The following is a 27,726-nucleotide window of genomic DNA, read 5'->3' as shown; positions in this document are numbered from 1 at the left end:
ATAGGGATGCATTTTCTGATTTTAATTGATCATTTTCGATTTTCAAGTCCGCAACTGTAGTATGAATGTCATCAATTTTGGTATTTAAAGACAAAAAATCATCTCTGATGTCCTTTTTGAAGTCTCTCAAGTAGGCTAATACCTCAGCATTACTATTGTCATTACTGACACTTACACTATCCTTCCGAGCACCCGCGCGCTGTGTTTTGGGCCTGGCACCCTGATCCTGATTCATGGGGGGTGAATTAGCAACCTGGGCAAAAGAAAGCTTCTGTTGTCGGGTGGTTCTCTTAGGGGTGGGGTTCTCCAACAATTGCTCTGATCCAGGGCCGGGATTTCGCTCCACATCGCCGCACGTCGTCACGAGTAAAGCACACGCTAATATCACTATTCTAAGAGTTAACTTTGCATTGTCCACATTCACTTTTATTCCAAAAATCCGACATTTAAATTTCCCTGGCATAAAGAATGAACCGATTCTAACACGGTAGGTCATTAAATCCACTCCCATTGTCGAAATACTTAATATTTATCAAATATTTACACAGGTAAAAAATACTGCCGCCATTTTACAAGGGACGCAACTCGCATGCAACACCACGACTCTATCATACAATATCAGGATTGGGGAAATTATGATGACTCACTGATGTTCAATTGTATGGCAACTAGATCTTGCTTCAAATATAAAATCTATGTTTGTTGGCTTTGCTTACTTCCTTTGCCTAATGATCGCCTTAAGGAACCTTTCCACTTTGTCTGCTGCTGTGACCTTCTTAGAAAACCCAAATTTGTTGTTAAAGCCAAACCATACGTGGGATGGATTTATTCCACTAGCAATCATTAGCCTGGTGCAACCTCGTAAGTGTTTTGCCTTGCAATCTATCTTAGTCCACATAAAAGCTGTGATATGCTAATGACACTCGTAATTTATATAATAATGGCTTATTGTTTGCTTGTTCATTTATAACTTCTTCATATGTTGGCGGAGTTTATTTCTACTGTTGCGTGGCAGCCATTTCTTGATCGTTTACTCGCTGTTTGTCATAATTCAGCACTGCATTATACTTTTGTTTTTATTGCATATCTTATGTATACCCGGAATGCCCATGCATTATTTTTTTAATAAAGTAACAAGTGTTCCTATAAATGCAAAAAGGTGCTCCAAAAATCGTTATTGTAAATAACAATGAAATATCACTCAGCTATCAAAAATTTACTTATTGTCTATTAAGAAATACAATAAACTAGTTTACTATCAACCGTTCACGATATACACCTTTCATATTGAGCATTGACTGTCTGTCAATAGTCTACATAGATTCCGGTCATGCATGTGCTGTAAAGCTCCATCGATTGTAAAGTTTGAACACATCATTGAATTGATATTTTTTAAGTTTAAATATTTCGTTTATATGAAATTGTGCTTGTTCTGGTATGATACTGCTAAGCCGCTTTATATAAATATTTCACGGTACAGTATTACCGAGGACTTTCAAGTATGAAATAGACATTTCATAACAGAAGTACTCGTTTTTCAATAATGAAATGATCAATAACTTGCACAGATAGAGTTAAGAAACACATTGCAAGTTATGCGATGTATTCCGTGCAAGTTGTATTTTAAAACAGGTTTATATCAAAGAAACATAAACTTCTTGAATAAAACAACACCTAAAACAGTCAAAAGTATACATTTACAATAGGACTTACGAACATAACTTATTAACCATTGAAACTCATTTGTTTATTCATAATACTGAAGGGTATATAAAATTCTCTTAAAATGATTTTACTTCTTGATTGATTTTTTTCATTTTATTTCATTCAATTTTGCAACATGTTGTCAGTTTAATAGGAAACAGTTAAACACTACCTTTATGTACATATCTTTCATCATATCATTATTGAAAGAACATTACACGAAATTCATAATACATTTTCATTACTGGGAGAATAAGACATATTCTGGCATAGGTCGAGATGGTAGAGATAGTTATGTTCTTTTTCTATTGATATAAGTCAAAGTTATATAATACAGTCTCTGGACGGGATCAATTGCAAAAAAGCTGTAGCTCAGGAGGTTCTATGTTTGAACACCACCAGATGCTGTTTTGTTTTTTAATTGTTCATCTTGCCATTGATACTAGTTCTCGTAACTCACTGAAATACCATGCAATAATTTTCGGTCATTAGCCATTCATGAATATATTACACACAGGTGTAAATTAATAACTTGGTTATAAAAGGATTCTTTACGGATACGCATGCACTGCCACCTTAAATATAATGTTGGTTGCTACTTCTTCACTTGGAAAATGCATTAACACTCTGACGGCATTATACAAATCATGTTTATTTCTCATCAAAGATCATTAATGTTTAACTATTAGTTTCTATCCAAATAACATAATCTTAGTGTGATAAGAGTAAGCTGGTACAAAACAAAAACCAATACAAACGAGTTTATTTAAAACGAGTTCATCAGTGACTTTAAGGAATGAGACAGCGAATGAGAAAAGTCGGCATTAATTTAAATCGTACATGTTTTTTCAGGTTGAACAGGCAAGCTCATCACTTTGTAAACCTATTGTTATAGCATAATATTTAAAATGCATCGAAAGATAATACGCACGGCTTTAAAAAAATGTTAGGTAATGCCGGCCTTTTAATTGAAAAAAACAAACAGCAGGGAAGCCCTTGTTCAATGTCATCAAGTAGTATATTTTCATTTTCAACCACTTTTCAACAATGGAAGTCATCTTGAAATACATTATAAATAGTAAGTGGTTACTAATTATGCCAACTTTTTAATCGAATATTTTTATACCACCCGTGTATGTACCTTTTTTCAATAGAAAGGTAAAAAAAAACGGAAAAGGAACATACAGATCGTTTTTCTGATGACTGAATAGAAAACAAACAATTATAAGCTTTTTCCTCATCCTTGTTTTTAATTATAACGTAAACTTCAAAAGAAGGGAAAATTTTTATCTATACCGTTTATCGTTTTTTCGTTTTGACGAAAATACGGTATATACGCGGATCACCTTCCTCTGTCAATTGATATTCTACATATAACTTATAAAAGTATATTGACTGGTGTATTATTTATAAACAAATATCACCAAACTTCTAGATAAACCAATCGAAAAATCCGAATTAATATTTTCCTTTTTTCTTAATAATGAAATGGATATCGGATATTGTGTTACCCTGACTATAAATACAACATAATTAAAATGGTGTCAGTTGAAATGGCGTAATACTGTGTTTATTCACTAGTATAAGACAGAAAATTTGTCAAAAATATCTCTATTGATTCTTTTGTTGCTGTTTTAAATATAGCGCCTTTTTTTAAACATTCTTATTACAGTTAATCCTTCAGTTGTGTTCGGATTTTGTAAACCCTGAATTTGCATTGTTGAAATAACTATTGCTTAAACACATAGTATAGGAAGTATTTAAAACAATATTATTCATGAGTTACCCTTTTTATGTAGCCACTGTCCACTAAAGCTTTTGTTTCGTTATAGAACATTAAAACAATTTACTAGAATGAATGTTAACCTGTAAGTAAAATTATACCTTCACTTTCAAGGTGTTGTTTAACATTCAATTTCAGTCTGATTTCATAGTAGTTTTACCATTGAGAGAACTGTCTTGTTAATAGATAGCCAAATACACAGATGTGCAGATGTCACTGCATTCTGTTTCATGTTCTTCTCGTTTGTGACAACAGTTGTGTCTGTGAGTTTTCATTCCAACACTAGCGTCCTTTTTATATGAGCTCTGACCAAATTACTAATAGCACGTGATCGTTGCCGCAACATCCCGAACAGGATCGAGACTATTCGGAAATTCTCGTGATACTGCCATGTTGTGTAATATTGACTAACACAAATATTGTTTGGTTGAAATATCAGGTGAAAAAATGCCATTGCAATAGAATTATGTACTGAAATTATGCACACCGCTACCATATTGATGTCTTAAGATTATTTAAATCTTTATACCTTTGAGTATGTAAGTGTTGTACACTATGTTATTTGTATATTTTGTATTAGAAAATGTTCAGATTATCTATAAGTATTGAATGCAAATTAAACAATATTACTTTTTCAGTACCTGTCGAGTATGCAAAAATACAGGAAGATACTCCTGACAGATTGATTGTAGATGAAGGCAACACGGCGTTTCTAGTCTGCCAAGCTTTGTATGGTATTCCTGCAGCCAACATCACATGGTTTGTGGATAACAAAATCCTTTCTCAGACCGATAATAGCTTGTCTACTTCATATAATATAAGTGAACGAATTAAGGAAGAACCTGACCGCACATTAACGGTTATAAGCAGTTTGACTCTAAAAGTTAACAGATCCCACAACAAATTGTCGAGCTATTGCACGGCCAGCAATGTGAACTACGAAAACAAAACCAGTAGGATGATTCAACTCAATGTAAGATGTAAGTGGCATACTTTTATATTTCTATTAATGAACCTTTCCAGTCAATGTCGTTCACAGTCTTGTTATTTATTTTCTGGTCATTCGGTTTCTTTTGATTTGTTCTTATAAAAATAATACAATTTTAGCCTATGATTGACGCCGCTGACTATTTTGGATATTTACAGTTTTGATTAGACAAAACATGTTGTTTCTAAAGGTTTAGTTGAAGATGAAGTAAGTGCTTTCTTCGGAATGTATTTATTGCATATGAAATGTGTGATTATATGTTTCATAGCCGAGATGATTGTTTGAGTTTAACTAAGAAAATAATTCCGGATGACTTGTTATATTCGTCCAAATGTATTTTAAAAATTGAACACGCAGAAAACGATTCAAACAAATAGAAATGCGTGGGAAATGTGGCGATCGAATTTGATGAGTTATTTTCAAATCATATCCAGGCCCCAGTATCACGAAAGAACTTAAGACAAATCTCTGACTCAATCTCAAAGAATGAACTCAAAACAGGACTCATTTTAAGTCGAAACTCATTTCAGTGTTCACAAAAAAACTCAATATCAAACTCAATCTCAAACTCAAAAAATCAAGCTTAACATTTGAGACAGCCTTGTAGCACTCTCATTTTTTGTCTCAAACTCAAAAATGGCCGACAACTATGTAGATAGATTCCAGCGTCTGCAGAGAATCGCTATGTATGGTCAACAGCGGGTTCCAAGAGTGTTTAAAGACAGGGCCAACCCGTTGGAGAGATTATCAAGAGTGGAAGTTCGGGAGAGATACCGATTTTATCCTGAAACAATCGTAATGATAGTGGGTGTTGTTTTTAATGAACTTGATGCTGTAACAAGACGAAGCTTGCCACTACCACCTCTGCTCTCTGTGCTTGTAACTCTTCAATTTTTCGCCACGGGAGCTCATCATTTATTAATTGCCGAGATTCATGGAATTTCCCGTCCATCTGTGGGGCGTGCCATAGACAGGGTTACCAACGCATTATGCAGGCACATTAACAGGTTTATAAGCATGCCTGTTGATGATGCAGAGATAAGAATAAAGAAGAAGGAATTTTACAGCATTGCGGGTATTAAACTTTTATATTAATTACCGTTTTGATTGGTTGCTAATGTAATTAATGTAAACTTCCGGAAATGCCGTTACCTAGTGAAGGTTAAGTTCAACTCTCTTAATGCTGCATGCTAGTTTCGACAGTTACGCCCCTTGCCTTAAATAACTTGATGAATCATAACATTGCATTAATGTTCATTTAAAACCACATACATGCAATACTTGTTTACTGTTAATTGCATTTTGTGCTATCTTACTTTTCAGGATTCCCGAACGTGTTGGGGTGCATAGACTGCACACATGTCCGCATCAGAGCACCAACACATAACGAAGCAGATTTCGTAAATCGAAAAGGGTTCCATTCAGTGAACGTTCAGGTTTAATAATTTTTCATTACCATATGATAAAAAAACGAATGAAATAAATGAATCATCAAATTAAAATGTTTTCATCCCCATCATATAGGTTGTCCAAACAGGTATGTTGGTGGTGTTGATTTTAAAAGTTACTTTATAATTTTCATATTTTTTCATGTGACAGATGGTATGCGATGCTCGTTTCATCATCATGGATGTCGTAGCCAAGTGGCCCGGGAGCGTACACGACAGCCGTATATTTAGGGAAAGCAGATTATGTGCACAGTTGGAGAATGGTATTTATGCCAAGTTATATATGAAAATCGTTTTGTTATTTCAATTATAAATGACGTACAACATGACCATTGTACTTCAAGCAAAGCACCGGCCCGTACTTATTTTGCATAACAATTAATGTACTGCACTACATACTCTTTGAAAGGGAACTGACTTTTGCAGGAATGGATGGAGTGTTGCTAGGAGATAGTGGCTATGCATGTAAGAAGTACTTGATGACGCCATACCTGAACCCCCAGACTCAGACACAGGAGAGGTATTGCCGGTCATGTTCAGTCGTGTTAGTTTTAATGATGTAATTCCGACATGACATAATTATGGAGCTTTCTAGTCAAAGATATTATAATTGTTATTTTATATAAAGATTTATGTTAAAAATACGTTCTTACCAACCAAATTCTGAATGATTTCAGATTTAACAGATCACTGTGTAAAACTAGAGTCATCATCGAGCAAACGTTTGGTGTTTTAAAGAGGAGGTTTGCAGTTATGTCGTACGGGATAAGGACATCCGAGATGAAGGCTTGCAGGACGACAATGGCGTGTGCCATCCTGCACAACATCGGGATTAACCGGGGAGACTCATTTGGACGCTTTGTGGTCGAGTCCGACAATCACCCAGATGCACCGAACCAACCGGTTGATGTTGCAGGGAATGCCTTTAGGGACTTTGTCAGCACGACATATTTTTCGTAAAGTGTACTGAATCAGTAGAAGAGTAGTATATCTGCGTTAATTGATTGTAATTTCAAGCTGGCTGTATAAGTAATACGATACTAAGTGGTAAATATACAATGAACCAGTTTCATTTCGAACTGTACTTGCGTTTGTATTTATTTTTCAAAGTTTAAAGACGGAAAATACAGTCTAACAACATTATTTACAAATTTACTTTAATTTAGCAGGAGAAAAACCACTACTAAAACATCGATGATACAATAATATAACTACGTTTAACTCAATTATTTTGAACAAATATAAGCATATCATATTTTTACATCAAACTAATTCGAATCAGAATCGGTATTTTTTGGAGTGTATTGTTTAATGGTGTATATGCTTATACTTGACCGTGACAGTTCGGTATGGCTATTGAACATGCACTAATTAATATGGAAATAGGGTTTACAATTGTCACAAACATCAAATTCTTCAAGTTTCTCAAAATGTACATGACATAAGTGCACAATATACATGAATAGTTTGAGCCCATAACCATTAAAATATCAGTTTTGAGGTACTAATAATAAACAATAAAATCTAATTGATTTACTCCAATGCCATTGATTTCCACAGTATCTCACAATACTGTCAGAATTCAAGCATGAAGATGCTTAGCACTACTTTGGATGTTTTCTCTTTGATTATATGACATTAAAATATAGACAGCTTTTACTTTAACAATCACAATTTAAGTCATGGCAAAACAGTGATTGGTCTCCATGGTAACATTTCTTAACAAAATTTCAAGTTAATAATTGCTTATCTGAACAAATATCCTTTGCAGAATAAAACTCTAATTCAGAATCATATCAATGGAGCAGTCAAGACTACACAAAAAATGACAATCTGTACAAGTGAATTCACATGAAAACACTGCATTTACAACTTAATAATTCCCTGGCATACAAAAAAGAAATATCAATTCTGACATTCAGTCTTGACATGTATAACTGCTCCACATATGGTTTATATAACATTGCTTGACAACACATGTTCAGTACAACAGAGGGAGATGTGGTGTACTATCCTGTTCAAAGAAATGCATATCTTGTTTTCAATAGCTTCAATACAAAAAAGTAACTTAATCTAAAATGGTTGCAATTTTGCCACCAACAATCCAAACGACAACAGTAGCCATACACATATTTCGATAGGCATGATAAGGTAGTCATCTCTGAAACTTGAATATAATCATTGATACTGTTAAAGTTGTATTTGCTGCTTGTGAAAGGACTAAGGCATAAGGCAAAGTCTCAAAGTATCAAAGAATTAAATGGAAATACCATTCTAGCTACTTGTTTAACTGTTTCTAAAGTGTACACTATTATAGCTTTTCATTTCACTGTTCACATGCTATAGATAACAAAGTTCTTCACATTATTTTGTGTTGAACATCATGTTCAGCAAAGTAATACAAGATGAATTCTCGAATATATGAACACAACTACATACAAAGAACTAATGACATATTGCAAATAATTTTGTTTAAATAATTGATATTCACAAATTCAGTAGACTTTTCAATTTTAGTTGTAAAAATAAGTGTATTGATACTATAATTAGATAAATTAGAACATAACCTACATTTACAGCCAATAAAACTGATGACAGGTAATCATTAATTCTATGCCTATTTATTAAAAAAATAATCTTTTGCAGTTGCTAAAAGCTGACAACACTGCCACCGACTCATCCACTACACAATTCCTGCGTCATTTTACTTTTAAAATGTCTCTAATAACGTGGTTATATTCTTAGTCAGTAATATGACTGGAATAAAAATCTTAATGATTAAGAGCGATCAGTCGGTCCACTACATCCATTCTTAAAACTTAAGATTTTAATTTATTTTATATGACTATAACATAGCTATAACAGTTTCAATGACTTACAATTGTTTTTACAGAAAATTGAATAAATAAAGGGTTTACAATTCATTAAATGGTATGATAGAACTATTGCTAAACACTTGTTCAAGGTTTTTTTCAAGTATTGCTTTTTTCAGTTCAAATAACTCATTCTCATGGGCTACTCGGTTCTCGGCCAACTGCAGTTCTACTCTAGCTCTCTTCTTTTCCAGCTCATACAGTTCGTCCACATCAGTTGATCGTTTTCGAGCTGTAAAAGATCCAAAGTAATGACCTTCAAAAGCCTGATAAACATAATAAATGAAAAGAACCATGGAAAAAGGATAGATAGAGTCAGTTATATAGTTTTAGCACATTATGAAGTGAAGGAGACTCATGAAAATAACTAGACTGTGGTTTTCTTCCTATAATTAAATACAAACTATGCCCAAAATGACATACATTTCCTCTGCATTTTCTCTGCAAATACACATGGAACTTCATCTGAAAAATAAATAAACAACCTAATAAACGTAATAAACTGAGGAATAGACATGAACATTTAAATTTGTGTTCATATTGTTATCCTATTCTCAATACTAGTAATTTCCATATATTGCTTTAATAGATAAAATTGTCTTTAAAATATCAGATTATTAGATTATGCATGTTTAAACACTTAACTCATTCTGAAAAAATAGGGTTTTTAATATAAGCAATTATAGCCTATTAACTTTATGTATCAGTTAGGTAAATGCAGAGGACTAAAGTAATTGGGCAGATGCTTTTCAGTTTTCTATATTTTACAGTTACAGTGATCTTGAACTTGAACCAAACACAATCAAAAGCAATATCAAGATAGTTTCACTTATAAGCTACTAACATACCAATTTTCATTACTTTCCATCAATGCTTCTTGACATTGTCGTGCCGAAACCAATCCCTAGCAATGACATCACATACCTGTTGACGAAGACATCAAAGCACTGTCACTTGCACAGGTACTTGTAGTCTGTATACATTCCACAGCTGAAAAACATTACAAAAGTTATGGATAATATACTTTTTTTCAAATATGTATTCAAGCAAAATAATGAAACAACATTGGACCACACCTCTATATTTTGCTTGTACTGATAAAACCGGAACAAGAACTTTCCTTGTATCATTTCATAACTTTTGCCAACCTGAATTTACACATGTTTAAATTGAATAACACTTACATGTAATGTTTTCATTGATCCTGCCACATGCACCAGTTCCAGGTTGAGAGCTGTCATGATCTACAACAAAGTAGACACAAGAAATCATAACAAGTATCATGCATGAGTGAAATATTGTGCCCAAAACAATGGACAGAACACAAAAGTGAATTTTTGTCAATTTCCAGAACAATATTTCACTAGTAAAATACCAAATTGCTGAAAATTGTCAATTATTAACAAGACATTAAAGCTGCACTCTCACAGATTGAATGTTTTGAAATCTCTGCACTCTCACAGATTGAATGTTTTGAAATCTTTTTTTATTTTTTGTCTTGGAACTAGCGAATTTTATCCAAAATACATGGAAACTAGTTATAAAGGACTGGTGACAAAAAATTAGATTGCAGATTTTCATATTAAAGTTCAAAATTTGATGTTTTAAGCATTTTTCTTAAACCGTTAAGAACTATTAAGCCTTTAAACATATATTTTCGAACGGAAATATGAAAATCTACAATCTGATTTTTTTTGTCAGCAATTTTATATTATCGGCTTGCAGATATTTATGCAAAAAGTTTGCTCCTTCCAAGATAAAAAAATAAAAAGTTGTAAAAATGATATAACTATGAGAGTGCAGCTTTAAACAGAAAAGCAAATATTTAACTGATTTTTTTTTTCCAATTTGCAAGATAAACATACTTCACATGAACATTGGTTTGGATACATCACTTATTCCTCAATATTGTGATAATTACCTTATATATAAAATGATTTAGTGTAATAGTGTTCCTTTATTAACATTTGTGTGAATACATGTTCTGATATTGTTTAAGTATACAAACTTAACATAACATCAAAGTAATATAGTCATGTAAATGTTAAATTAATTAATCCTATAAGTCAAACTTTTAATTTATACAAAAACAGTTATATACCGTTCTCAATGATGAATGAGTAGGACCCACTCTCAACCCCGCCAGCAATGCCAGTCAGAACATTTGTGTCCTTTAGTTTGTCTAGAAGCAAATTATCGCATGCTGAAAACTGCTCTCCAGGTCCACCCCCAGTCTTTTGGCTGCGAAAGAATTTCTCCTTTGCTGAAAAAGTCAGTGGTCGAAATTAGCACAAGCCCGCAAGCCCTGCACTGGTAAAATGTCTTTCGGGCTTACTCAAATTCTGAATTTTATAAAGCAGGGCTTGTTCAAAAATTTGATGCCAAGAAATAGTATAATAATTCGGGCTTGTTGATCCCAAAGTCTGATTTCGATGACTGTAAAAAGTATGAAAATTTTCAATCAATTAAATTTAAATATCCCCGGCAAATTATGCACAATTCAAAGCAAATAAATTATTAATTTCACCTTGCAGTGATAAAATGGGAATCCAAGCCCCACAAAGAAACTAAAATCAACAAAATATTTCTAGAAGGAGATTCCAAAACCCATTTTCAATTACAAATGTTTGGGTTTAAACTGTGGGATAACATGTCCCACATAGATGCCAATTTATATGGCTTCACATGCAGGACCAACAGTATAGAACAAGCTAATTTCTGCATAACCGGTTATTTATTCCTTCACCGATTGCACCTATAAAACTGGAAAGTTTTACAGTTGAGAAAAGTTCATTATCATGGAAAACAAATAGAACTGATATAGTTTTGTTTTTTTTAAACTTTATTTTTCAACTTTATTATTATATCCATAAACTTTACTGCATTATAGAGGATCTTAGGCATACAAATTTTACTGTTTTCAAGAACTAAATTCATATAACATTTTATCATAGAAAATGGCCTAAAGCTACATTGTTCTGTTAATTTTTTTATTTACCCCGTTGCTTTGAGTTCTGGTACATCTTCCGGACCTCTTCCACAGTTCTGCGTGTACCACCACAGCTGAAGTAGGAGTACAACATCATATACAAAAAATGAAACACGTACTGAAAATCACATTATACAAATGTAGACCATTTAACACAATAATGTCAGGCATGCACTTTAGTTGTAACAAAATAGAGTGTAGTGAAATTAGACACAAATTTATATATCGTCCTGGGATACTGCTCTTGAATCTTAAAATTTGCACTACTTTCAAGGAATACAACAGCATATACTGTGAACATAAAATATTTTAAAAGCATCAGAAAATATTAAAGCTGCACTCTCACAGATTGAAGGTTTTTACAACTTTTTAATTGTTTGTTTTTCGAACGAGCCAATTTTGCAAAAATCCATGGAAAGCAGTTATATAAGACTGCTGACAAAAATTAGATCGCAGATTAATTTATTATATTTAAGTTCAAAAATTGATGTTTTATGCATTTTTCCTAAACTGTTAGTAACGGTTTAACCCATAAATCATTAATTTTCGAACGGAAATATAAAAATCTACGATTTGAATTTTTGTCAGCAATCTTATATCATTGGTTTGCAGATATTTACACATAAATATGCTCTTTCCCAGACAAAAAAATAAAAAGTTGTAAAAATGGTCAATCTGTGAGAGTGCAACTTTAAGCAATGGTACCACAAAATGGCTTTATATATTAAACGTATCAATAATAGGGAAAGTTTAACTTAGAAACAAAGTGAAAATAAACACCATGAATCATATGACACTTCTGACTTACGAATTTATTTCCATTACGATCTCATCCCATTTGGCCTCCTTGGCCTTATTTCCGAGAGTGGCCCCTTTGAACTTTCCAAAAAGTGAATCATGTTGATTCAGTATTGTTGACAGAGCGGAGTGTCGCTCTGAATCGGTCCAATTGTTCGAGCGCTTCTTCAACTCGTTCATTTTGCGTTGTTTTGGCCACAGACGACCCCGATGATGACATAAGCTCGCGGTTCATCTTCCAGTTGAAGAGTATTTAGCGGAATATAACCGCTTACGCGAATGCAGATCGATAATAGTTGAGACTGAGTTTAAAACTCGGCTGAGAACGGTCTCAAAATATTTCGTGATCACCAAATTGAGTCGGATCTCAACTGAGTCAAAAAAAAATCTCAAGTCAAATTTTGAGTTTAAGTTTGAGATTGAGTTTGAGTTCTTTCGTGATACTGGGGCCAGGTTCTCGATGGCTGTAACATACGCGTGCTCAATGTAATTCCGTAACAAGTGCTAATTGTGCTTCATTATCACCACAAGCTGTTGCCGGATTGCTATTGTAGTATGGTTTGTAAAACTATGAGATGATCGAGTTCGAAATAAAGATTGACTAGGTGTGAAATACAAAATCGGGACCGTACTTTTTACGTCGAAATATCATTTTTTCTATATTGCGATTTCGGATTATTGATTAAAAATTTAATTAAACAAAGAAAAAATAAAATCAGGACCGAACAATAATTTCGAAATAGCGATAATTTCGGATAAACGTTGTTCGGAATAGCGATAAATAAATGAATAGGCAAGTAACTTTCATGTTGAAAGTTGAATCGTTGTTAGCTCATGTAGCAATGCGGGTCAATTTTAGTTGAGTATTTTTACTCAATTCTATACACAATTAAAAAGAATAAGGCGTGTCTACTCTCGCTTATGTTTGTTATATGCAGTGATATGACTTCAAATGGAACAAAACATTTTTTTTTAATATATTACCTACACATAACCATGACTAGTTACATAAAAAAGCAAACGGTCATCTGGGATTCAATCCTAATAATGTTTTCCTTATGTGTTCCTGTTCAAATACATATTTCTAAGTATTGGACATATGTCATTACTTTTAAAGTTCATACGAGTCAGTAATAAATAAATTGTATGCCGTTTAGTTAAACCGACGACAGGGATTTTGATAAGCGGTGATGGAAACTTTTATATGATCCAAAACTCACCAACAAAACAGAGACTTGAATGCTTTGTGAAAGGCGGTAATCCATACGCAATGTTGCATTGGTCTTGCTATGACGGAAACCAGACAACGTTCAACGACTCTATGGGTGTAAATAGTACGATTATGTGGGAAGCAGATTTTCACAACGATTCAATTTGCAACTGTTCCGCATCGCACGTTCTTGGATGGTCAAGAGTTAAAGAAGTGTATGTCCATGCACTATGTAAGTGCAGCCATTAGTTTTAAATATGCGTGTCATTGTTAGGCGATTGTTTGTATTTTCGGAACAATTTAAGTCTTGTTTTCTTTTATTTGAAATAATGCTTCGCTGACGAATTTAGACATTTTATATTAAGATCCACCATATGAACCAACATGCGAAATTGGAATGGCAACTGTGAGATCCGGATCGGTGAATATTTCTCTGGCATCCAAATTTACAATGACATGTAAAAGCGATTCTATGCCGGAACCAGGTATACTTATATGGACATTACCGAGCGGCTATTTCCTGAATGGATCGACACTACATTTACCTTTTGTACACATCGATGACAGTGGGATATATAACTTATATATCGAAAACACCATGTCGCCAAGCATTGGAGCAACAGTAAACGGAAAAACAAACGCTACGTTTTATCTCAATGTACATTGTAAGTTTTGTTTGTAATAAGTATTCCTTTGACTTATCAATAATTAATTTGCTTGTCGGAAATTTTTTACTTTAACGGTTTTATATATATAAACAGAAATATGCAATACATTTATAGGAATAACAAACACAAGCCCCATAGCCAATTATTAAACCAGTATTATGTTGAAGTCACATGGATCAATACCATGGATATATAAATATAAAACTGGAAGTGTAGAACGTCACAAGCGATTAATTTCAAACAAACCTTATATGTAAACATTGCGATAACGTAAACAATAAATAAAACATGCCCTGGTATCAAAATAGTATTAGCTTTGTAAAGAATTTAAACATTTACTTGTATTGTATTGAATTAATGTTGGATAATGCAATTGTAATATGTCAATGCTTGGTTAATCTAAAAAGAAAAGGTATTGCCGCAATCAGTTTTTCTTTACTTGTAGATCATCCAAAGAATATATTGTTTCGTTTTGATAACGAGTCCGGCAATGTAATAAACACCCGTCATATAAACGTTATCAAGGGCGAGATCGTTACTCTTGTCTGCTTAGCGGACGGCCACCCACCTCCAATGTATACATGGACGGACAACAACGCTGGACAGTTTTATACTCAAGCGTTTACCAACGATTTAGAACTCGTCTGCAATGCATCTAATACACTTTTTCCGACTGGATACGTAGCGATTGAACAACAAATAATAACCAGCGCTAAACTTCAAGTGGATGTTTTATGTTTGTATTATTCTTATCTTCGTATCATTTTGTGATCAACATATTTATTAAAAAACGGGGTTATTGTATTTAAGTAAATGTTTCCATTTCAGATCCAACTACGCCTCCTGTTTTCCAAACTGAAACATGTAATAGCAATAGTTTTGAAGAAGGATGGTCCATTAAAGTTCTTCGGGGTAAAAAAGTTAACATTAACTGTTCTTCAAGCGGAAATCCACCACCGTCTTATTCCTGGTCAAACGGTTTACAGTCAAGTCAACTTAACATACACAATGTCTCAGAAGGTCATGCCGTTGATTATTTCTGCACTGCAAATAATATCATGGACGCTTCCTATGGCAGGAGTATTTCATCGTCAAATACGTCAAGATTTCACCTCGATGTTTTATGTAAGAATTGCTTTACACTTTACACTTATGTTAAGATTTTGTTTGCATTTTGTTTATAAAGGTTTTCTTTGTCGAGACGTTATGACCAATAAGGGAAAATTGGATCCTAAGATTAAAGATTGCATAATGCCGCATCTTTGCATCTAGGAACCTGGGTGCGAGTTCGTGCCTTGTACTACTGTTATAAATATATCTTAAGGCCTCCTAGATTGTTTACAGAAAAAAAGGCTCTGTACTATATACATACACCCAAACAGGACGCTGTCCCATATTAAAGTTGAAAAATATCATATTGCTTGGTCATTTCGGTTAATTGTGATTTCAGATGAATTGATTACAATTCACAACATTAACAAAAGAAATACAGTATTCTAGTATTTGCAAACATTTAATAAGTGAGCGATAACATACCATTAACACGCTGAAAAAGTCCTTGGTTTTTCGCAGTCTAAGTCCTTAGTGTATATACCAGACAGATTTTTTTTCCAAAATCAATGTATGAATTACATGCACGCAAGAGGAGTATTCCCTTTTTGCTTTCTTCGACCAGGCAAGCAGTCAAACATTTAAGACCATATCAAATCGTTGTGTTAAGACTTATGCTTTAGCGCTTGAAAATGGGAGATAATTTCAGAAAAAAATACAGATCCTTGAAAATCGAGTCAAATTGAAGATATATTGTATTTGAAATTAGTAATGCGAAATTCTGATAAACTTGACGTATCGGACTAAAATCAATCTAGATTATGAAAGAGATAATAGGGACATAAATTTAACCTTAATATACGTAGTATTTAACGAATCACAATTATTTACCACATTTCAACATAGCTGCTCAAAAATACTGAGAAAAGTTCTTTTGGTTTGATGTCATGGTTTTGCATTTACCATTAAGGAATATATCCCATAGGAGACTAATGTTTTAACATATATGTGTCAAGGTCACCTAAATTCTGCAATGATTCATTAGGATCAATTGGACTGGAAAACCAGCATGATGTACAATTACTTGATTAAATTGCGATTATTGTTAAATCTACCAACGAATTTGGCAGGAAGCACTTAACATGGATTTGTGTTGTTACTTAAGACCAGGCAGAACAAAAACAATTCCACTCCATCCGATCGATGATTAATATTTAAAAATTTATGACATACATAATACGATATTGTTTTGGTGTTATGTCTATTGTCATTAAAGGCAAGCATGTCTCGTCAATCATTTATTCTAGCCTTCCTTCATGTATGATCATTTTCTTGTCTATAAATAACTACATTTCTTTATGCACATCCGTTGTCCAGTAATAATTGAGGGGGTCGTTCAGTACCTCAGCAATAACGAAATGAGTGCCCCTTCCGGGAGGGACTTTAAACGGGGCTCTCGTATGACAGTGTTATACACTTGTCCACGTAAAAGAACAAGAGTGGCTAAAATCAGGATTACATCCGGCTACAACCTAACACTTCTGATATTCTCAATGGATCTAATGACGATTGTTTAATTTCCCGGCGGCGTCGTTAAGTAAACGTTCGTCCCGCTCTCGGTTTTACAGGAATATGCTTCAGAATATTTTATTGAAACTTTTTAAGGAAATTAAACGTATAACGTGTTTGCTAATTATATATTTTAAATTATTTTACACATTTTATTACTAGTCGTGTTTTCACTGCAATTCTGACCGATTACTTTCACTTCGATCAGCTGGTTACAGGTACAATATAAAATAAAATTTCTAGATTACATATATGGCTATTTTGAAAGTTTTGAAAACGTAAATACATTAAATATTTTACACATATAATTACTGACCGGTTACTTTCACTTCGATCAGCTGGTTACAGTTACAGGATAAACATAGTTTGTAGATTACACCACTGTTCTTAAGATCAGGCAATAACCCGTACCGAAACATTTCGTAGCTCTCACTAATCCCAGCTTGATACAATGCAAAACCGAAAAAAGGGAACGTTTATGTAGCTACACTTGCGGCCATTCGAGACCACTGACTGTTTCATCATATTTTTTTTTACATTTTAGATCCACCAAAGATAACAAACTTTACGTCAAACGTTGAGGTACTTGAAGGTGTTAACATCAGTTTAATATGTGACGCAACACCGGGGAACCCAAATATCACATCATATTATTGGACAACGACAAACCAGACTAAACAAAGGATAAATGATCGATACCTCATCATACATAATATATCACGAACAGAAGAAGACGTTTACACTTGTTTGGCTCAAAATAGTATGGACCCGACTGGATGTCTAGGCGTAAATGGAAGCGATACGGCAAGCATCCATGTGGATGTCCAATGTATATATATTTAGTTACATTATAAGGATACTAACCAATATCATTAGAACCTTCATAGTCAAAAGGGAAATGCTATGTAGGCAAAGCTTTGTCTTGTTTGTAGGTCTATAGATCACGGTAGTTAACCATTCATTATTGGATTGAAATGTATTGTTCTTACGATTTGGTTTTTGCTGTCATAGAATGTAATTATTATGACTTTACATACTAGTAAAATGAGTTATTTTAACAGTGACGTTTTTAATGAAACCAAATCTTAATTATAATGATTATATTTTGCTTAGTTTCAATTCAAGTTATTGATAATACATTTTTAGAACATAGTGTCATAAGGAAAAAAATAGTGTTTTAACGTATTCCCTTCCCTTGTCCTTGTTTTAGCTGCAGTCACTATTTAACATAGAGCTATTTTGAACCATTTTTATCGATAGTTCATTTGTTTTCTTATATAATCTGATCGAAATGAATCCATTGGATATTGTCCATGCTAGCCAATCAATGATTGATTGTACTGACAGTTTATTAGGACACACAAGAATGTAAAAGTGGCATACACATTCATCACACGTGGCAAATTGTACAATGTACCTTTTGCTTTTGCTGCTGATGATAAAAATATTACCAGCAATATTTATACGAATGAATTATTAATGAAAAACTGAACAAATGCACATCATTTGTCTTAAAGTTACCAATGCGGTGACGAAATGTAAAAAAATATCTTAAAACAACTTTTAATAGTTACTTAATCAAAACTTTTTAACAAAGTTGCTTAAACTGAAACACTGTTTATCTTGTTTATTCATAATGCAGTATTATGTTATAAAGTGTGAGCTCGCGAGCGTTATCCTCTATGTCGCGACAATGGAATTGCGCTTATTCTCTCCCAGATTCACATGATCTGTTATGCACGATGATTCCCCGCATATATATACCTATTTCAGACAAAAATATGAAATGTCTTTTTCAACAATAAGTGACAGACACGCTTTATAATAAACATTAAACCGACCTTTTATCCATGTCTACACTGTTTTGATAAAGTTTTTCGACAAAACCAAGCAATAACAGAATCTCAATCATTATAACGTTGATGAATATAGAATCTGCTTATGTTTTGTTTCAAGTTGTTTTTTGAACTTTACTTTTCCCGCGTTATTCACAAAAACGCATTTTCAATTGAAAAGTTGTAATTGCTGGCTTAGATGTTTAGTTCTATGAAGTGTGTAATAAAACCTTGTGCCTCTAAAGAGGTTTTAAATTTTTAATGTTCGACTACTTGGCTTGTCTTTGAAGTTTTCATTGTATCATTAAGAACCAAAAGCAAGAATTACGGACTTGAGTAAAAAAAAGACTCGTCTAAAACGGTGTTATATAGACGTACAATCGTGACAAAGCCCTATCTACAACGTTTGTCGTCGTTACTAGAGACGGCCCCGATTGAGTGACCTAATCGTAGTAATTTAGACAGAAATGTAAGCAATCACCTGAACATTGACTCCTCATTAAATAGTATAACTAAAGTTAATTTGGCTTGCCTGATACGAACCGATAGAGTTTATGATATAGTATCGTTCTGTATTCGTGAATCTACTTCAACAGATTTTTAGGCAACCTTTATGTTGCAATCTGTACTGCATTCTTCGAAGAAATGTTGATTATGTTTAAGGGCCGGCAGCGATGCAAAATGGGAGAGGAAGGTCAAAAACTAAAACGTTTGAAAAAAACATGTTTTATTTAGCTTTCAAGAACGAAATTTTTTGGGAGTGAAACATTTATTCTTGGCGACATGTTCTGGGTTAGTTAGGAGTTAAACAAATTTTACAAAAAAAAGATTTTAACATATTTAGGATAAAAAAAATTCACATTATTACGGAAAAGTCTGTCGACATTAGTACTTCGTTTTTATGTCAAAATGCCCCAGACTACCTATTCAACAATGTATTGAGATATTTTGATGATATCTTGTCGAATACGAAAGATATTCAGAAAAATAATGAAATTTCGTGGATGAAATTCATTTCTGGGTAAAAAAATTGCATTTATCGTTTTTAAAAAGCTGCAATCAACACAAAGCCACAAGACATTGTTGGTTGGGCAGTTCCAATAAATTTGACTCACAAACATATTTTTTTTGTATTCAGACATTTCCGAGAAATAGTAAATGCTTTTTGGTTGGAAATCTGATAAAATATTATTTCGGAAAAAATGCTCAACTCCTTTTTTTAACTTTTCATGTTGCATCAGCTATATGAGTCATGCTTGTTAAATATTGAATCTCAAAACTAAATGGAAATTGATTTTTTAAAACATTTAAAATTTTGGTCCCTCAATCGAATTTTGCATCGCTGCCTACCATTAAAATCATTTTCATTTCATCACAAAGCTTTTCATATGCGGAATTCGTGTAGTGTATTGATGTTTATAAATCTTCACCAACATATCACACGTTTCAATGTTTGACAATTAAGCTATTAACTATTAACACCAAGCAAGAAACTACTTCTATGTGTTATTTAAGGGCAATGAGCAGAGCCGACTTATCATGTAATTATATTCTAAACATATATTACATTTCATGTGTCTACCTATTTGTTTCTTATGTTGTTTCCATAATATCTTTGTAACATTGTTTAAACAGCGGTTTTGCATTTTAAACTTACGAGTTTTGTTCTGTATTTTAGACGAGGCGTCAATTAAAACATTTAGACCTCTGAACACTACGGTCTATCACAGCGATAGCCTAAGCTTTGCTTGTGATGTGGATAGTGACCCACCTGCTAATATATCAATAGTATCACCTACTGGATCCACCCTGGCATATATCGAAGGAAATAGTCTGTTACATTACAACAAGAGCAGCTCTTGCTTAACGGACATTGGTCTGTTCACGTGTGTGTCTGCAAACAAGCACAATCGTATGACACCAGACAGAAGAAATGTAACAGTGGATGTCAAGTGTAAGTGATGGTTTTACTTATGCAGATGTGTATTAAAAAGAAGGTATGTGTTTAAACATGCATAAAACACGTAGAACATATGTTTCACCACAACTTTTGACAGCAATTACTGCACAGAAAGCGTGCAGAACTACGATAACAACGACGCAAAATCCCCTTTTTAAAGCAATTTAAAGTTTTCATCCTATTTAAGAATACTGTTAATACTGTTCGGTATGTGTATGAACAAGATATTTAATGTCGTGCAGAAGACAAGTATACTTACATACATGTACTTACATACATATATACGTTCCTGTGAATTTTCTTCTTGTCTCTTGATTCACTCATGTAAATTTGCAAAGCAATAGATATTCCTTTAAAGTCCATATTACGAAGTAATTTGTGTAGCCTTTACAATATCTTACGGAAATACTTGTGTACACACTGAGTTAACCTTCTTTTAATTATATTCAGGTTCGCCTATGTATCCCAATGACTACAACCATAGTACAACTATCGATACTAGACCTGGTGAAAAGGCAATTCTTAATTTCAGTGTATTTTCGAACCCTCCGCCAATCCAGTTTACATGGACAAACATTTCAAACAATATGCGTATTCCAATAATCTCATCAGCATCTGACAGAGTTATTATCGACACGACAGATGGCATGTCATCTTCGCTCATTTTAACAAGCGTACAACCCTGGGATTCTGGCAATTACTCTGTGAGAGTTGAGAATGAAATTGGCAGCATGATCGAAACGTTTCTCATTCTTGTGAACAGTAAGTGACGTATTTGGATAAATACCGATACATTTGGGGCCCCTTCTAACCCGACACTTATATAATTAGGTATAACTATATTATTATGAACAGATAACTTCAAAACTTGGGATAAAAATAATTCAATACTTCATACGTACATCATATAAGATATATTTTAATAATACAACAGATACATATAAAACAACACATAAAGCTCGTCACTGTAAAATCGAAATTCAAATAAATAACAATGTAAAAAGTCCGTGAATCACAATCATATCAGTACATTAGAGAAACTTATACCTTATCTTGTTTATTCTCTCCTGGCTCTTACGACGAACACACGCTTTTGTCTCATGGGCATTATTTAGTTTCGTATGAAATCTTTGGGAATATTCCTCCATTCATGAACTAGAGCCTGATCAAGTTCAAGCAGATTGCGAGTGGGTGCCGATCGCCTCAGTATTCGCCTGTCTAGCACGTACCACACACGCTCATTAATGTTGAGTCATGACGACTTGGAAAGGAAAGACAGCCGCTGGACGTTCTGCTGCTCTAGAAACGCCCATGTTGCTTGCGAGAAATGAAACGGCGCCCCATCTTGCAGCAAACCATGCGACTTTGACCGGCTCGAAGGTGGAGAATTGCAACCGTGATCAGACTATAATGCTGAAATATAGCAGCGTTACGGATCCCCTACAGCAAAAACCAAGTCTGTCGTTCTGCGTAACGACAATCCGGCCAGCTTGACCCCACCCACGAAAACACCACAATACTGTTTTGCTAAAACAAATACGCGTCGTTTAATATCTTATCTCGACGTCTTCACGACCGCGTTCTTTAATTGTTGTGGTACAAGTTCGGCAGGCTCTTGTCGTTAACAAGACGTTTGACCTCTCTGCCCGAGTCATTCACTAGTGGTAATGGGCCTATCGCTTACGCTGCTGCTGATGTTGTGGTGTCAGATTAAGTACCCGAAAGGTACTAGGTATTATTTTCTGTTCAGGGATCCGACTAAGGACTGTTTGACTAATAACTGGTCTAATGTATGTTCAATTTGTCGTCAAGGAATTACCTGTTTCGGTCTTAAAACGATTCTGGATTTGATGCACAACAAGCTGCGCATCCTGTGCCGACGTAAATATCCTATCGCGAGAGTGAGTCGGCAACTCGGCCAATGCTCTGCCACACCTCTGAAGTAGATTTGTTGTCTGCCAATAACTACCTATAAAGAAACATAATTCAATGTAAAAAACACGAATAAATTTACTCTTTTACTTATGATTTTTAATGACTATTTTGAAACTGTATATTTTTTTCAATTAATTTATAATATGAAAATAAAATACATAAACATACGTCATTGAGTGAATTCGGCGTGCAAAAAGCCAACTAAGCGACCGCGATCTTGGTTATCTTTGTTTATTCGATCGGGAATGATTTTTAAAACGAAATTCTGTTGTAAAGCTTTGCATTGGGGAATGTGGAAATTGTACCCGTTTTATTTGAAAAACTGACCGACCGTCACAGTTGAATTATGTTGTTTTTCGTTTGTATTTTGGTATAGCCAATGTTGCCAAACACTAGTGTTTACATTTTAAAATAAATATCATGAAATCAAATTTAAAATGTGTCGGAATAGAACTAACTCCACCCATCATGAATTGTTTTATATCTCTTGAATTTACACGTAGAAAAATGGTAACAGCAGGAATCAAAACTATTAACACGCAATTATTTTCAACTTCACGTTTTACTTAACAACTTTCTATTAAGAGAGTTATTTGATGGTCATGACTTAGTTAACAAAAGATTGGAATAAAGTACTGGCATCAGCCATGTATAGCACTTGTAAAATACATGTTTTGGGAGAATTGCTTTAAACTGTCACTTTAGTATGTCAATATTAACACGCAATTATGTTGACTTAAAGATAGGATTTTATAGATAAATATGTTTTATCATCATTTATCTTTGTGACTAACCTTGATTTATTTTTGTCTGAAAAGTTACTTATACTCATGTTAATTACCTCGTCTGTTTTTCGTCTTGTTATTACATTGTCGTTGAATTATGTCCGCTGTTTTATTGGAAAAAAGAACAGAATTTTTTTTCCATACACTATTAGCATTCTTTTTCTACTGATTAATATACGGTTATGATCTCACGTAATACATGTTTCATAAATGTTAAGTGAATCAAGGTATTATATGTTCATCTTAATGCATTATAGTTAACACTGATCCTGCCAGTGAACCCTCAACGGTAGCCAATTCTGGCAGTGGTACTGGAAAAGTCGTAGGAGGTACAGTCGGCGCTGTGTGCACTGTGATAATTGTCGCGATTCTGCTTGCTATTTTCTTGTATCGAAAAAGACAACGTTGTAAAGGTGAGTATGCCATACTGCATTAAAGTTTCTTTAATGGTAGCAATATTTCATTAAATAGAGTTTTTTTTTCATGCGTGTTAGGTAACTAGGGCTTGGCATCCGCCTATCCTATTTTGAATGACGCGTATATACAACGAAAGAATAGTATAAACAAGCTGTGATAGAGTATACGCTCTATGATATGAATTCTTTAAATATTGATTTGCTAAAGAGGACATGATAGTTTCGGTTACATCCAAAAAAATCTGAGCGATACGATGTATCAAATAGTTTTCTAAAATAAACGTGTAAGTTTCTGTGACTTATGGAAACTCGTAACTCTGATCACTTGCCGGACTGAATAAATGATGTTCTGAGAGCAATGTCGTTTACTTACCCATTCGTGTTAGGAATAATTGGTTGTAACTTGTGGAACCATGACATGGGAAGGCTTGCAAAGTTAGAAGCTTTAATTTTATAGGTCGATTTAAAGCGCTGCTTGGCCTTTGATGCGGGCTATATTAAATTAGCTTGATGCCATTCCTTCGTTCGTTCATATTAAAAATAAGGATTTTGGATTAAGCAATGGCTTCCACTTTTCCTAATTTAAATTTCGTAAAACAAAGTTTGAAAACATTGCTGTTTTTCGAGTTTTAGACCTTAAAACTGCTCAGTTTCAATGTATTACAGAATATTAGGCCCTTCGCAGGTTGCCGTCTATCCTTCTTCGTTAGCCAACATTTTTTTATCATTTGGACGACTTGCCATCTTAATTCGCTTGGCAGATTTCTTAGACACTTGACATGAGACATCAGTGCACTGACCTTACTCAATGGTCCCGTTGCATTGTCGCTTTATCCAAAATATTCAATAAAAAGCTTTAAAGTCTTTTTTTTCAAAACAATGTTAATTGACAGACTTGTTCGTACCAAATTCGCATGCCGAGAACTTAATTAACTGATTTCAGGCAATTTTGTTTTGAATGATTTTTATTTACTTTCGATAAATCAATTTCATAAATCAAATTTCTTCTGTTTGTTTTGCCAGATGTTGTTTCTGAATTTCAGAAAGTGACCGACTGAGTGATGAAAGTACTTTGAATGATGACACTCGGTAAATTTGAATGTTTTAAATTCATTATTTTAAAGATCATAATAGTGCATTGAAAGCCGTCAAAAGACACTCTTACATTGATTTATTGACTTTGCAACCAAATTGTTGTTTATTTTAGGTACGAAGACCTTGCCATGGGCCCCACAAGAACACCTACCGAATATTCTGACCTTGGTATTTATGAGTTTATTTTCAAAGTGTTATGACGATTACAAACAAGGAGTGTTACTTTCATTTGTCATATGGTTACTTTAATATGTATACAGTGATATATGAAAAAAATGTACAATTAAATAGATTGTCGTTGCCTTTAACTAGGATGGTTTATGTTGTTTAATGCACATGTTTTAGTACCACTAAGTATTATTAAGGGAAAGTCGACGTCTAAGCACATAACTTTAACATGTATTTTATCAGAAATCGTGTAATACAATTAAAAGTAAGACAACTAAAAGAGAATAAAACTAAACTTCACTTTCATATTTCATAAAAGCTGCATTTAAATTGGCATTAGTCTTGTTGAAAGAAAGATACTGGCGGAGAAAATGTTCTTGAAATTTATAAACTGCCATATTTATTTTAATTGAAGAGTTGGAAAAAAGTCCATTTACTATTGAGGTTGGTTTTACAAAATGCGCGTTTAAATCTCAATAATAAACACATATTTTATAACACATAAAAGTCTGTATGAAAGTGTTTTATTATAATTATTATCAATTGGTCAAGCAATTACAAATTTTGCCATTTATAGTTTGTTTCTTCCTTAGACTAATTAAATTTCCTAATTTCTTGGGTTTGTTTGCAGGCAAATATGTTTTTCGGTGTACTTTATGAAAAAAGAAAGTATATTTTGCTATGAAAACAGCCTTTTTATCGGAGTAAATTTCAGGACACTTGTAAAATATCAGAAATGTCAATATATATACGACGTACCGTATCCAAATTATCTTATATATATTACTTACGCTTATTACGTCAAATGCTTCGTGTCGGCTGATAAAACGTCGCTATTACTTCTTTTACATTGTAGTCGTTTAGTTCTCCTTTTCCTTCGAGATCATTTACAATGTATAAATTGATTAAGACGATGCCAGGGGCGTGACAGTGTAGCTCAGTGTAACAAATACTTATCAAATTTGTTTCAACCGAACTTATTTGAAAATATACGGATATGATTTACTTAAAGAAGAAGGAAAATCTGAAGATGCGAAATATCCACCATATGTTAAAGTCAGTTAGTGTGATCCTGCGGTGACACAAAAGCACCAAAATTACGAAAATAGCAGTCTAGGTTTCATTTCGAATTTCCATTGATGTAAAAAAACAACTTGTAATTGCAACTAGATATCCCCGCATACCGACTGAAGCGGTATTATGGTTTCCGTCATATTAAACATTCTTTTGAAATAAATATATATTTGAGGTTAATGTATTAATGTGGACTTTCTTTGACCGTCAAATATTTCTAGAAATTCATATTCCTTTAAAGAAAAATCAGAATGGAAACTCACTAAAGTAGAAGAAAACTCGGGACTTGAGTTGCCTTACAGCCAAACAATAAACAATTTCCGTTTCAGATTTATGATGCCGAATACATTGTATGTCCAAAACGTAAATAATCTAAAATGAGACATATTAAAAAGATTATGTTGCGTTTCAGATTTTCGATGTAGAACCGAACAGAGCAGGAAGCAAACAGTATTCAAGGACAGCGATGTATATGAAAATTTGAAATTGACATCAACAAATAATAGTGCATCGTCATAAGCTTTTCGTCTGTGAATGGCATAAAGATGTATCAATGTCAAGACTTGTAAATGCAAATTTAAAAAAAGATCCTTTAAACAAACATGCAACAATGTAATTCTTAACGTATTAAATCATAATGCCATATGGAAGAACGTTTGAAAATAAAGCCAGAGTGGAAAAACAAGGTAATAAAAAATCAAGCTGCATTGTTTATGTGTGAATTGAGCATATCGAAAAATATTGTTTGAATATCGACAAAAAGCGTATCTATTGCAGTCAGTCAGAAGTAGCATTGTTACCATTATCCCACGTTAAAAGTGTTTTTTAAATATGGCAAATTTTCTATAAATTTTCTAAAAAACTACAGAAACAAGCTCAGTAGCAAAACGTTTAAACATAAACCTGGTTTAACGGCTTTGGGTAAACGCCAAATACATTGAACACAAAAAAACAAAAAAAATACAAACAAGAAACATGGACGAACAGCACAAAACTCCACAAACAGCACAGTACATACATACTATATATATATATATATATAAAACTAGGTATGTTTATCAAGGATTGTTAGATTGTTAATGTCTTAATAATATGGCGTTTGCTGTTGGTTCGTAGTTTATTACAGTATTTTTTTTGTAAAATGAAAACTCATGTTTTTAAACAATAATATATTAAAACTGAACTATTAATTTAACAGTGTATATGCTATATTGTATGATAATATATATTCAATGACATTGAACTTTTAACAACGCAAACGTGAAACAACGATGTAAATGAAGTAACAAATTGTAAACTGTTTACGGCTAAAAATAAAAAAAATATATATATTGCCCTAACATGTAAGAGCTATATAGATCTTACCAGTATGTGGTAC

At 33.4% G+C, this 27,726-nt stretch overlaps 2 protein-coding genes across 4 annotated transcripts in view; one reads left to right on the top strand and one right to left on the bottom strand.

The window, feature by feature from the left end:
* The window catches only part of LOC128233753 (putative nuclease HARBI1), a 61,159-nt gene extending 33,716 nt beyond the window's left edge, over positions 1–27,443 (top strand). Inside the window, exons 3-14 of one of the 3 annotated variants that reach the window (XM_052947589.1) lie at positions 4,126–4,467; positions 13,741–14,025; positions 14,159–14,458; positions 14,907–15,197; positions 15,290–15,586; positions 17,625–17,909; positions 20,594–20,869; positions 21,326–21,637; positions 23,853–24,008; positions 25,055–25,100; positions 25,219–25,274; positions 26,761–27,443. In XM_052947589.1, the coding sequence (XP_052803549.1) occupies positions 4,126–4,467; positions 13,741–14,025; positions 14,159–14,458; positions 14,907–15,197; positions 15,290–15,586; positions 17,625–17,909; positions 20,594–20,869; positions 21,326–21,637; positions 23,853–24,008; positions 25,055–25,100; positions 25,219–25,274; positions 26,761–26,867 (2,753 nt within the window). In that variant the 3' untranslated portion in view covers positions 26,868–27,443. Of the gene's footprint in view, positions 1–4,125; positions 4,468–5,130; positions 5,551–5,798; positions 5,912–6,074; positions 6,187–6,349; positions 6,444–6,600; positions 6,969–13,740; positions 14,026–14,158; positions 14,459–14,906; positions 15,198–15,289; positions 15,587–17,624; positions 17,910–20,593; positions 20,870–21,325; positions 21,638–23,852; positions 24,009–25,054; positions 25,101–25,218; positions 25,275–26,760 lie in introns of those variants that run through there. The other 2 variants (XM_052947590.1, XM_052947591.1) reach the window with 2 other exon arrangements.
* On the bottom strand, positions 6,991–13,013 carry LOC128233758 (uncharacterized). Its single transcript, XM_052947602.1, has 7 exons — positions 12,594–13,013; positions 11,795–11,859; positions 10,898–11,059; positions 9,981–10,040; positions 9,721–9,786; positions 9,220–9,261; positions 6,991–9,028 (listed from the first exon to the last, which is right to left on the bottom strand). Exons 1-7 carry the CDS (start codon positions 12,761–12,763, stop codon positions 8,838–8,840), a joined length of 756 nt encoding a protein of 251 aa, XP_052803562.1. The 5' UTR covers positions 12,764–13,013; the 3' UTR covers positions 6,991–8,837.
* Positions 27,444–27,726: the final 283 nt, after the last annotated feature.

The sequence above is a fragment of the Mya arenaria genome, chromosome 5, assembly GCF_026914265.1.
Source record: "Mya arenaria isolate MELC-2E11 chromosome 5, ASM2691426v1".
Classification (NCBI taxonomy): Eukaryota; Metazoa; Mollusca; class Bivalvia; order Myida; family Myidae; genus Mya; species Mya arenaria.
Note: the sequence above shows the minus strand (reverse complement) of the source record. Positions and strands in the feature narration are given on the sequence as shown.

Excerpts from the sequence above, each read along its gene's own strand:
- LOC128233758 (XM_052947602.1), bottom strand. The coding sequence starts at position 12,763 with ATGAACGAGTTGAAGAAGCGCTCGAACAATTGGACCGATTCAGAGCGA. Across the intron at positions 10,041-10,897 it reads CTCATTCATCATTGAGAACG|ATCATGACAGCTCTCAACCT; the intron begins GTATATAACTGT and ends ACTTTGTTGTAG. Across the intron at positions 9,029-9,219 it reads AGAGAAAATGCAGAGGAAAT|CTCGAAAACGATCAACTGAT; the intron begins GTATGTCATTTT and ends GATCTTTTACAG.